Source organism: Molossus molossus, unplaced genomic scaffold, assembly GCF_014108415.1.
Source record: "Molossus molossus isolate mMolMol1 unplaced genomic scaffold, mMolMol1.p scaffold_m16_p_10, whole genome shotgun sequence".
In the NCBI taxonomy this organism is placed as follows: domain Eukaryota; kingdom Metazoa; phylum Chordata; class Mammalia; order Chiroptera; family Molossidae; genus Molossus; species Molossus molossus.
In genome coordinates, this window is record NW_023425345.1 from 38,772,941 (window position 1) to 38,786,158 (window position 13,218).

A 13,218-nucleotide genomic window follows, 5' to 3' on the forward strand; every position below is an offset into this window, starting at 1 on the left:
CGAGTTTGGCTCAGCAGTTAGAGCATTGGTCCGCAGACCGGAGAGTCCCGGGTTTAGTTCCCACTTAGGAATTGTACCTCGGTTGCAGTTTGTCCCCAGCCCCGGTTTGGGTCGTGTGGGTGGCAACCAGTCGATGTGTCTCTTTCACATAGATGTTTCTCTCTCTCTTCCCCCCTCTTTTCTTCCAGCTCTATCTGAAGATAATGCAAAAATGTCCTTGGGTGAGGATTAAAAAAAAAAAAAAAAGATAAGTGTTGGCAAAGATATGGAGAAATTGGTACCCTTGTACACTATTGGTAGGTATGTAAAATGGTGCAGCCACTATGGAAAAGAAGATAGAGGTTCCTCAAAAAGTTAAAAATACAATTACAATATGATCCAGCAGACTTACTTTTGGGTAAATATCCAAATGAATTGAAATCAGAATCTTGAAGAGATATAGGTACCTCCACGTTCATTGCAGCGTTATTCACAATAACCAAGATATAGAAGCAACTGAAGTAGCCAATGTCGGATGAATGCATAAAGAGAAGTGGCATATGCTTACAGTGGGTTATTCAGCCTCAGGTTAGTGTGTAAAGGAAACTTCCAGGTCTTATTTAAATCAGTGTCTGTGAGTACAGAAAGATTAGGTCACTTTCTGTTTCTAAAGAGGCACCCATCCCTCTCCAATTAGTGCTTTTTTGCACCCTAGATTTGCAACTCAATCTTCTCAAAATAATTTTTTAAAGTATGCATTACATAGCCAGTAAGATACACTGTACAAAGAGCAGTGCATCTTAGACACCAAGTTGCTTTTTTTTTTTTTTTATCATCCTCACCCGAGGACATTTTTCCGTTCTTTGTTCAGGTAGAGTGGGAGGGAGAGAGAGGAACAGAGAGAGAGAGAAACATCAATGTGAAAGGGACACATCGAGTGGTCGCCACCCACACAACCAACCAGGGCCGGGGACAAACTGCAACCGAGGTACGTGCCCTTAGCGGGAACCAAACCAGGGTCTCTCCGGACCGCAGGCCGATGCTCTACCGCTGAGCCAAACCGGCCAGGGCCCAAGTTGCTTTTTATAACAGTGATTATAAGAGTTACCCTCTGCTCCCTAACTCTTTTGTCCTTTGCCCCTGTTCTGCCAGAGCCTAATTTTGCTTTTCATCAATAGCCTTGCCTCATTGTTTATTACCTTCCTGTACTCCTCTCTTCTGCCCCTGCCATCTCCTCCATGAATTAAAAAAAAAAAAAAAACTTTTTAGAAAAGCAAGAAGTGAAAACACTCTTCCTCACTCTTCACCAGTTGAGCAGAAGCATTTGACACTGACCTTTTTAAATGGAAAATGCTCAGAACAGGGACCTAGAAGGTCTCCATGGCTACTGTAAGTCCAGCACACCTCATACTGTGAGCTTCCACTGCTTAAATTAACCAACAACCCTCACTGCAAAAGATTAAAAACCAGGTCAATCTACAAGTTAAACATTTATATTTGTGCCATCTAAGGAGATTTTAATGAAACATTTGGAAAACTGCAAGTACTGAGCAACTCTAGCTGGAGGCCAGGGTGCGGTCTCTTGACAGGTGGCTCTGATGACTTAGAAAAGGAAACCATAGCAATTGGCAACAATTCATGGGCTTTTGACTTTCAGCTGAAAACCAAAACCACTTTCCAAGAGGACAAATGTTTATAAAATATTCTTTTCAGAGTCAAATGTGCAATTTCCTCACCCTCCTTAAAACATTAAACTTTCAATGGAAAGAATGAAGTCAAAAGCCCATGAATTGTCGCCAATTGCTATGGTTTCCTTTTTAAGTCATCAGAGCCACCTGTCAAGAGACCTTGGCCTCCAGACCAGGGCAGGCTTTTCAAACTGCCTACCCTGTCTCAAATAAGCATTACCATAAAGACTGGTTCGTATTACACTCGTTGAAAGGGGCTTAAAACGCTGGTGATAGTGAACCAACATTATTTCAACAGTTTTATCAGACACATTTGAAGCATAAATGCTGAGCCAAATTATAAGGGGTTGAGTCAAGCTCATGATGTATGAGATAGCACTTCCCTCAGATCAACCCGTCTCCCCTTCCATCTGACGCTAGCTCTCTTTTAAATTCAAGAAAATTCTCCACCCTGCAAAAACCTGGCGTTCTCTCGGGTCCCTTTACACTTTATTCACACTAGAAATGCTGAATCATGACTCCGAGGTTGTAAAAGAAAAACTATTTCGACTGGGACGCCAGGATCCCCGGAGGATCCCACGCTTCTGCATTCCTTTGCGTTGCACCTTTTAAAGTCTAAATCGGGGCCCTTTCACCAGACTGGTGAGGTTCCGGGAGCAGCCAAGGCTGCGGGTAGAGAAAGACCCTCTGTTCGCTCTCCTGCTCCTCCCCAAAACTCACGCAGCCCTGGCCGATTGGGGCTCCCGCCTCATCTCCTCGGAACGTGACCCCTAAGGGACTGATATACTCTCCATTTGCAAAGCTGCCCAGCAGCCTCCCAAGAAATTCCCAACTTGGAAGCATCACCACCACAGCCACCCGTACGGAGCTCCCTGGGCCCGCACTGGTCTCGCTTGACCGCGATCCGGCAGGGGTGGGGGGTGCCGAGACAGCTCCTCCAGCCCGCCTCCCAGCTCTGGTCCGATAGACGAACCCGCCGCGAGCGCAGATTCTTGAGAAACTCGATCCCAACTCCCCAGCCCGCGCCTCCCGAGCCGCCTGGGAGCCCGGAGAAGCGGGGCCGAGCTCCACCGGGCAGAGTGGCGTGGACAGCCCAGGGAGGAGGGAGGCATGGAGGGCAAGGGGCAGCAAAAAAGGAAACGCCCCCCAAGCCAGTCCCGCAACTTCTCCCAGCCCAGCTTGGTAAGTGAGGAGAAGCGGCGGCGGCTGCGAGAGCGAGGTGAGCACTCACTTGAAGGTGAGGACGCAGAGCGGCCGGTAGGACTTGTGGCTGGTGTTCTCGGCCATGCCCTTGCCCCAGAAGTCGTTAGTGAAGATGCTCCAGCGGAGCGGGGTGCCGGGCCGCAAGTCGGGGTTGTTCACGATCGCCCACACGTCGTCGTGCACGAACTCGCCCTGCAGCGAGCGGCCGTAGCACAGGCAGCTCGCCCCGGCCAGCAGCGCCGCGGCACCGGCCGGCGCGAGTCCGCAGTCCCGCCGCCGGGAGGGCGCGCGGTCCCCGCCGCCGCCTCGGGCAGAGCTTGTCACCACCATTGCGCCGCCACCGCTGTCCTGGCCTCTCTCGGGCGTCTGGCATCCTCCCCGACCGGGGCCCCGGCGGCGCACGGCAGCTGCCTGGAGGTGGGCTCGGGCATGATGCGGCGGACACTGGACCTGCCGCTGGCGCCCCGCGCTCCGACGCCGCCTGCGCCTCTGAGTTGGCCCAGCTGCAAATAAACAGCAGTCCCCCCGCCTCCCTCGGCCATCGCCACCTCCTCCGCACCACTGCGCATGCCCCGCTCGCTCTAGCCTCCACCACCACCCCCCATCCCGGGACTAGAGCCGCACACACCCCACCACCCACCGCCCGAGCCAGACTCGCCGCCGCGGTCCGTCCCTAGGTGCTGCGTCCCCAGGCGGCGAGAGTTCGCACGCAGGTGGAGGGGGTCGTGGCGCAGAGCTGCCCGGAGAGGCGGGGTCCCGCCTGCCCTGCCCGGCTGTGCTCACTCCATCCCCTTTTCTCCCTCACCTACCGGGGCTGGGGGGACCTCATCTGGCGGGCACTTCGGGCCCGGGGCCAGGGAGGGCTTAGCTGGGGCGCGGCCCGAAACCCCATACCGCTCTCTCAGAGAGAAAAGTGGCCCCTGCCTCCCGGTAAGTTCCCGGTTTTTCAGCACCCCGGACAACAGCAGCGGTGGCGACGCCGGGGACACGCTCTCCCGCCCCGCGCCCGCGCCCGCGTCCCGTCGCCCTCTCCGCAGCCCCTTCCCGGGCCTTTCTGTCCCTCACCGGGCGCGGCGTCCCGCGGTGGCAGCCTCGGGTGGAGGAGACCGCGGGCAAATGGAGCTTCCCAAGCACCTTTCCGAAAACCACGAGAAAGGGTCTCCCTGGCCGTGGGCGTCCTGCCCGTCCTGCCCCATTTGCCCAGAGGCACCACTGACAGTTTCCCTGCACCCTGGATTGGTGTTATAAAAAGTCCTAAATTCGATCTTTGGTTTGGGTCTAGACCCTGAATTGGCTTCTAAAACATTTCTCCTCCTTTTTTTTTGTTTGTTTGTTTTTGGTTTTGGTTTTTAACTGAAACTCTTGAGCTAATACGAGAGATGCCAAGCAAATTACTTTTTCTTCCCATCTGAGCTTATCACTTGGATCTGATTATTCTGGGCTGTGGGCGTGTTTGTACTGTTCCTGCTAAATCAATAGATTAAAAAAAAAAAATGCGTCAAGGCCTCTGGCTTTTGCTCCCGATCTTCCTGGTTTTATAAAAGGTGGTTTTCTTTAAAAAAAAAAAAAAAAAAAAATGCTAATTATGCCCTGCCTGTGTGGCTCGGTTGAGTGAGGACCCATGCACCAAGAGGTCATGGGTTAGATTCCTGGTCAGGGCACATGCCCAGTTTGTGGCCCCATCCCCAATGGGGGGGTGTGCAGGAGGCGGCCAACTGATAGTCTCTCTCAGGGATGTTTCTGTCTCTCTCTCCCTCTCCCTTCTTCTCTCTCTAAAAATCAAGAAAGAAAAAATATTTTTCATACTAATTATAATATGTATATAAGTTAGGTGATGATTACTAGAAGATCACCAGGTTTGAAAAATCTGTTAACACTTTGAGGCCCCTTGTAAATTTTCACTGAGGTGTGTTATTGAAGTTACGGGGAATTTGAAGTATCCAGACAGAAAAACTTAAAATACAAAATTCACCATTTTATTTCCATCCTTCCAAAATCCTTAAAAGTTTCATACATCTGGAAAATAGTAAAATAAAAGACAGACATCGTTCTTATACTGGCTAAGCATTTGTGTGACTCTTTACTACACTAATTTATTTATTTATTTATTTATTTAATTTAAAGATATATCTGAACAGTTGAAAACTCAATGAATTAAGACAAATATATTCCAGGGCAGGATGCATCTCATCCATTGCACTTTGTTTTTTTGGTGACTTGAAAATTAGTGACTGAAGAAATGTTTTTATCCTTGCATCAAAACTGTTGGTAGCTTTCATATCAGACTCACTCACACCTGAACACACTACAGCCTTTCTCTTTGCCTGCCATTAATTTAATAAAAATATATGAAGGGTATACTTCATGCCACAATGTGCTAAATACTGGACTGGGTGACCAAAGTTGCTCAAAGTGTGTGTGTGTGTGTGTGTGTGTGTGTGTGTGTGTGTGTGTGTGTAAGGTAAATGCCATAAAAGTCTGACTTTCTAAGTAAACAGCTGAGTAGATAGTGAAATTGTCCTTGCTGAAATGATAGCATTTATAATAGGCCAATGTATCAATCCTTACCCATAATTAATAAGGCCTTTCTAGAGACAATGTCTTACTCCCAAAGAGTAACTCTAATAATAGATTTTTATAGACAGCAGAACTTTTCTCCCTCAAATCACCCTTAACTCACTTATAGGAAGCACAGCCCTGCCCACCCCCTTCTTATCTGAGGTGTTTTTTGTTGTTTTTAAATGAAAACAGTATCCGAGTCCTGGGAAGAAGAGAATAAGGACCACAGTGGGACTCCAAAAAGAAATAGAAAGAGGACAACATAAGGGAATTCTCTAAGACGGTTTCCAGATTTCTGAGCACAGAGAGTTCATTAAGCTCTCCTCTAAGTTCAGTGGCTATTTCAATTCTAGTTCAGATGAGGAATTTTGGATTAATTTCCTTGAAAATAATGAGACACTTCATGTCCTTTTAAGGACAAATAAGTAAATAGTTTTTGAAATTCAACATGTCCTTTGCAGCTCCACCATCTCTGATTCAATACTGCTCAGAGTTACAGGGAAATACTGTAAAAGTGTTCGTGTCAGGTTTACATTGCTGTCAGCCCATCATCCCATCTGCTTCTCTCTTAAGGTGTAAAACACTCATCTTGACTAATTAAGAGGCCCAAAAGGAAATTAGATTTAATTCTTGTTACTTAGACTCTGATTATTTTTAAAGGGTTTATAATTAGGGCAGTACTACCTTCTAAGATACCTTTTGTCCACTCAGAGCAATTTAAAACATAAATTATCACCGAAGTGCCTCTCTGAGGCTCATACAGATTAAGTCACTTGTGCAAATTAAAATGGACCAGATTCCTGAAAGAAATGAGGGCACAGCTAAAAATAAATCAAGGGCAAGTAGGTATTTTAATAAAACAAATTTCAAATTACTGCTCTACCCTTTTTCAGCATTATACATCTGTTCAGATACACCCTATATATAGGAACAAATGCAATGTTACAAAGGCAGAAATTCAGGAAAAGGGCTGATAACATAATTTACATTAAAAATAAGTTTTTTTTTGCCTGGCCAGTGTGGCTCAGTGGTTGAGCGTTGGTTGACCCATGCATCAAATGGTCCCCAGTTCAATTGCCCTCAGGGCACATGCCCAGGTTGTGGGCCCCATCCCCAGTGTGGGGCATGCAGGAAGTGGCCAATAGATGTTTCTATCTCTCTCCCTCCCCCTTCCTCTCTCTCTGAAAATCAATAAAGCAAAAGAATAAAAATAAAATAAGTTTTTGTTGTTTAGTTATTTAACTATTATCTGTTGTTGAATAAAATACAAAAAAAAACTAGAAAGAACAGAAAATTAAAATATACTTACCCCACCACCCCATGGGATCTATCATAGGACAGGCAACCTGCACTCTAAGAAGCTGTTTTAGAACCTATTAAAGCAAGTGAGGGACAGTCTGGGGTGCCACGTGGTCCGAGGGATGGCTGTGCCCAGACCTGTATACAGCGTGGTGACAGGAGGCACAGGAGAGAAGACGGGTGCCTCATGGAGGTGCACTGGTCTCCCCCTCCTCCCCCAGAGCGCCATCTCTGTGGCATCTGCCCAGAATTAAATAAAAGATGGTCAAAAACTGATTGTGATCTTGCAATTTCTGGCTCGCAGGCAATAAACTTGGTCAGCAAATGACTACAGGATAAAAGTATACACATGGCATTGCAATAAAGTATACCAAGTGCTTACTAGATTTCTTCCAACCGTGTAGAATCTCTGGTTTGGAAAATTGCAGCTACATTGCAAAGCAACTGTCCACAGTCTTAGACACAGAAATTAAAATTTAAGATTATATACAACAGAAAAACAATATTTTCATATAAATGAAATTTTAATTGCATACATCTTTGTTTTACGTTTTAATTATATACAAAACATAATGCCACTTCTAATGTTTGCACAGCCTCCACAACTTACAGAAAATGTCAGGGTAACACTAAAAATGCCATTGTGTAAATTTACAATTAAAATTAAATTCAGACTTATAGCAAACTGACTTGTATAAAGTTAAATCTTCTGAGAAAAAGCATTCCCTCAGAATCATCAGCTCTAGAAGTAATGTGATTTATATTTTGAAATAATTTATCAGAACTAGATCCCAATGTCACAGCCAACTCTTAACAGCTCCAGTGTGAGATCGGCAGAACAAATGCTTCTCAAAATTAAAGAGTATCACAAAAACGTCCTGATTCATAGCACTTCTTAGATTTTATTGTGTAAACATTCTTACAATGGTCAATTTCATGCTCCCACTGTGATGTCACTTAACACAGAGAGGAGAAGTGATGCATAGTAGCATTATCATTCCACATTATTTTCATCCTACAGACATAGTAGCTGCAAATTAGATTAAGAGCATAGTAATAGCAAAATACAATAAATAATTGGAAAATGAGTTTTGAGCCTACGTTATTATTGTTTAATCTAATTTATATAATTATAAGTTTATATAACTTTTTTTAAAATCATGGCTGTATTTAAAAACCACTTCACAAAATTCCTAAAAATTTAACGATCAGGTTCTGTGAGCTGGTTATGAGTAGACTCTAGCACACTATCAGATGAAATAAGATCGGCCATTATTGACATTATCATTTTGAATTTGAGTGATAAATAAGAGCAGGGAGGGGCAGGGGGGGTCATTAGACTTCTATAGTGAAGAATTGACCTTATCTTGAGAGCAGTCTGATCATTGCCCTTGGCTACTGGGAGATAATATCTAAACCCCTGGAATGTCCTGCCTGACAAAGTGTCTTTGTTTGCTGGGGACTCTGGCCACTGGACAGTCTAACACTGTGGTTTATGGTGGGATCCCTTGGCCACACAGTACCAGTTCTGACCTCTGGGGAAACTGGAAACTAAAGATACTAGGTTGACCTATGGGAGGGCCTAATGACTAAAGGTCAGCCATGCAGGCAGTATTCTATGAGCCCCAGTAAAACTTCTGGTTGGCCATACTCTGCACATTGTCACACATTGATGCCAGGCAAGTGACATGTCCTGACTTCATGAAGAGAAGACAGCGGAGCTCTGTGTTTGGTGCTTCTGGTCTCCGCCCCGTGTGCTTCTCGTCTTGGCTGTTTTTCATCTGTATCCTTCCCCTGTAACAATCTGGTCCTATAATTACAGCTTTCAGTGAGTTCTGTGACTCCTTCTAGCAAATTATCTAAACTGAGGGTGGTTGGAGGAACCCCTCAATTTTCGATTGATGTCAAAAGTGAAGGCATTCTTGTGGAGACTGTGCTCAAACATTCCTTAATACTATTATTCTACTTCTAAAATTTAAAAAACAAAAGAAAAATTGGAAAACCACCTCCTGCAAGAAGAATGGAAGAAACAATAGACGCCCACCAAAGTTATAATGTTAAAAGTTCCCTTCACCCCCCCCCCCATTGAAAATCTTTGGGAAAGACTACAAAAGAAAAACAAAACAAGAAAGAAAAGGAAGGAAGCAAGGAGGAGCGAGAGACAGAGAGAAACAGAGACAGAGAGAGAAAGGAAGCCACAAAAACCTGAACCACTGCAAGGGAACTGCTAGCAAGTTACCTTCAGAAACTTATGTGTGACAGTCAGTTTATAGATGATGAGGCTCAAAACTAATGACTGTTTTAGAAGCGAGAACACATACATAATGAGAAAAACCGAAAAGTTTGATCAGTCTACATAAAATATTTATTACAGTCATCAATGTTAAGTGTTGGATGTCCTATGTATACAGTAACATTTTGTTTTAATATGTTTAATTTATCATGTCACATTTATTTTTGTTTAATGAGATTATAAAATGATGTTGTTAAGGAATTAATCAGCCTTGCAGATGGTCCCGGGGTCCACGTCCCCCTCTCTTTAGAAGGTCCAGCTACACAATTGGGGGGGCCAATGTAAATTGAAAACTGTAAAATGAAGGGGACCCTTGTTAAAAAATTATTAAGAACTTCAAGACAGTGACGGCAGAGAACGACACTAGGAGTGGAGTCCTTCCAAGTGCGGGGTCCTTCTAAGAGTGGGGTGTTGGGAGACGGCACAGGTTGCGTGTCCGGGAAACACATCTTTTCTGAGACGATCCTGCTTGTAGACTTCTCCCAAGCTAGTCTGAGTATCTTTGCGAACAGCGGTCTGAAGACAGCCAAAATCAGTGGGCTCAGGCGCAAGAGTTCAAATAAAATACCTGCCATAAGCCAATGACATCACTTGCATCCCATGTCATAAAGAAGTTGGAGAGCCTGGTTGGCATGGCTCAGTGGTTGAGCATCGACCCATGCACCAAGAGGACGCCAGTTTGATTCCCAGTCAGGACACATGCCCAGGTTGTGGGCCTGATCCCCAGTGAGGGGCATGCAGGAGGCGGCCAGTCGATGTTCTCTCTCATCAGTGTTTCTATCTCTCTCTCCTCTCCCTTCCTCTCTCTCTAAAATCAATAAAGAAAAAAAAAGTATTTTTTAATAAGCTGGAGAACGTATCACACCAGTTTTTCTTTGCCAAGTAAAAATTATATCTGGAGCCCTGACTGGAGTGGTTCAGTGGTTACAACATTGGCTCACACACTGTAGGGTCACACATTCGATTACGGGTTTCGGATTCATTCCCTATCCCTGTGAGGGCCAGTTCGAGGAGGTAACCAATTGTGCGTCTTCTCACACGGATGTCTCCCTCTCCCCCCACCCCCTTCCTTACACTCTCTCTAAACATCAATGGGAAAAATATCCTCGGGTGAGGATTAATAAGATTAACAACCACAACAAAAAGATTATATCTGGAGATAAATAATTTCCCTTCAAAAACATCTCCCAACTTTTCTCACTGTGCTGCTAAGTCTTATTTCTTGGCCTATTTATTGTTCCTTATGTGAGGGCTACAGGCCCTACTCTGGCTTACCAAGAAAAACTGAAAACTATCGTTAGAATTTTATTTTTGGCCATGTTCTGTGAATGAGACAGCCTGGGCTTTTTGTCGTGGTGGTGGTGGTGTCTATCAATAACTTCACGTCTGGGTAAGTGCCGAACGCTGTGGCCTTGCCTCTTAGAAGACAAGGGAGAAGCAGATTCTTGCTCCACAATTTGTTCCACATACTCTGTCTCTTTCATTGCTCAGTAATTTCATTCTTCCCTCTTAGAGAGTGTGAGGGATTAGGACAGTGTTTTATCCACCTGACAACATTTTTAAGAGAAAGAGCATTATACCTCCTTCTAAGAAAGAGTGCCCTGAAATGCACCACTGCTGACTTATTTGTTTATGAACATGCCCAAATGTCATTTCCTTTTTTCCTTCATACTTGGCCCAACATTCACATACCAGTTATGAAGGGGTGTGATCAGGAGGGACAGCAACAGCGAACTCACAAAGCATGACATCAACTCGTTTCTGCTTTATGCCTATAAAAGACTTGACTAATCAGCTGTGATAATCTTGTACATTAACTGCAGGTGCAATCTTAGAATCCTTCTCAACTCAGCCCTCAGGCTGCCGCTCTCGGTTTCTCGGCTGGCCTGTGAGTTGTCACTCCGCTGCATCCCTGGGCCAGTGAAATACAGCCGCCAGGAGACACGGGGACTAAAACAGTAATGCTTTCCATAAAAATAAATGCTTAGCAAGAATACAAAAATATCTCTCTCTCTCTCTCTCTCTCTCTATATATATATATATATGTGTGTGTGTGTGTGTGTGTGTATAAACTAATTGCTTTAATTGCACTATATAGAACTAATTGCTCTATTTTGCTTCTAATGGTTATAATCCAGAGGATCACAGAACTGGGCGTTTTTTTTAGCTTTACATGTTATCACTTCTATTTGAATAAATGTATTTCTGATAAATTTTAAGCAGGTCTAAGAAGATAACTTTTGTATTTGAGGTATTTTTAGTAGGTTTCTGTAAGAATTTTCACTATTCTGCAAATATGTTATCAGATACATGACAATTACCACACAAGGATTATTGCCATATTAGGTATTTCTATAAGATGCCTGGGAAATATATAAAACTCCATTTAAAATGCTGTATGAGCCATTTATAAAGAAAGTCGATAATTTAGGCATAAATAAGTGCCCTGGTGACTAATACCGTTTTTGAGCGATAATTCATCATCACTAAATTTAATCCGGAGTGTAATCTTCTTTAAAATTGAAAATTACTTATTGATGAATAAAGGAAGATTCTATTCCATCTGTGTTCCTTAGAAGTCACAGAATTTTGACACTCCAACTACTCATTAGTTTTTGAACTAATTACTCTATTTTGCTTCTAATGGTTTATAATCCAGAAGATCCCAGAACTGGGCTTTTCTCAGCCAGATCACCGCTAGACTGGGTTCTAGTTTCCTCAACTGTGAAAGTATCTCAAAAAGCAATTGTGAAGATTCAATGAGCGAAGTCAAGAGCTTTGAAGAGTGCCTGACGCACTTAAGTGTGCTTGGTAAAGTTACCTATGATAAAAGATGATGATGTGGATGAGAATGATAATGATTTTTCTTTTTTGGCTCTCGATAATGTTTTTGCTACTCCTGTTTCTCTCCACTATTGAAAAATAGAAAATCTCCTATCAAGCAACTATTAGATATCCACTTCCCAATTCCTGGTTGATTGTTCATTTGTTTATTCATTTGTAATGCAAATTGTGGCTATCAGCCTGACCTCCATTCACCTGGACAACCATAGTTCATTTTGCTCACTGTCGCTTTAATGCGGTTACTGGGTGGAGAGTATGAGCCTTCCCCATTCCGGGCACCAGAGAACGCCTCCCTCGCCAGCGAGTCACCAGCTGCTCTGTTGTGTCTAATTTGACGAACGGGATCAGATTGCATCTCAAAGGAAGTTTAATAATTTTTCTTTCCAAAACTTTTAGTTTTTTAAATCCTCACCTGAGGACATTTTTTTCATTTTTGTTCAGGTAGAGTGGGAGGGAGAGAGAGGAAGAAAGAGAAACAACAACGTGAAAGGGACACATCGAGTAGTTGCCACCCCCAACCGAGGTACATGCCCTTAGCGGGAACCAAACCCGGGTCTCTCTGGACCGCAAGCCGACGCTCTAACCGCTGAGCCAAACCGGTCAGGGCTTCTTTCCAAAACTTTAACCTTAACCAGTACATGCCATATGTTTTTAACAATCCCTTCATGAAAAACTTTCACATTTCCCCATGGTTACGAATGAAATTACTAGCAAAATTATTTGGTTATTTTATCACTAATGTTAATCCCTTCCTCACTCTGCTTTAAAATGTTTTATGTTCCCTTGTGAAGCAGAGTTTATGGTGAAAGTAAACTAAGAGAAATAGAGGAAGGTAATGAAAAGACATTTTTCTAAGGATTTCTTTCCCCAGGATTTTCAAGGAAATCTTGGGTTTCTTTTCTTTAAGTTGCATGTCTAGAGCTGAAGCTCCTACATCTACTTGTTGTAACTCTGAAGTAGAAGAGAGTCAACTAATGTCTTTGTAATACTAACCCTGGTGAAAATAGGAATGTCCTGGGTAAAAATAATGAGAGGGACTATCACACCCTACAATGGGGCCTTCTATGTTCCTCTCAACTCTCTGTCCCTCTCTCAGATGACTGACAGTAGAGAAGTACCAAGACAGGGAAAGATAGAGGGTCAGCCCAGCATTCGGGGCCCCTTTGGCCCTCTGCATGAGTGAGAGGCGGAGCAGAGCATTGACACCCTCCGGGGAACAGGAAGGACGAAACACTGCGAACCCAGGGTACCCTGGTAACCCACGCTGTGCAGGGCAAGGGGACCCTGAAGAAGGCACCATAGAAATAAAGGGAAACTGGACGTCGGCCACAACTTCAGACTCCAACCCAGTTT

The 13,218-nt window shown here is 44.1% G+C and overlaps 1 protein-coding gene across 1 annotated transcript in view; it reads right to left on the minus strand.

The window, feature by feature from the left end:
- The window catches only part of TMTC1 (transmembrane O-mannosyltransferase targeting cadherins 1), a 239,675-nt gene extending 236,475 nt beyond the window's left edge, over positions 1-3,200 (minus strand). The window contains exon 1 of the mRNA XM_036251819.1: positions 2,899-3,200. Within this exon, the coding sequence (XP_036107712.1) occupies positions 2,899-3,200 (302 nt within the window). The remainder of the gene's footprint in view (positions 1-2,898) is intronic.
- Positions 3,201-13,218: the final 10,018 nt, after the last annotated feature.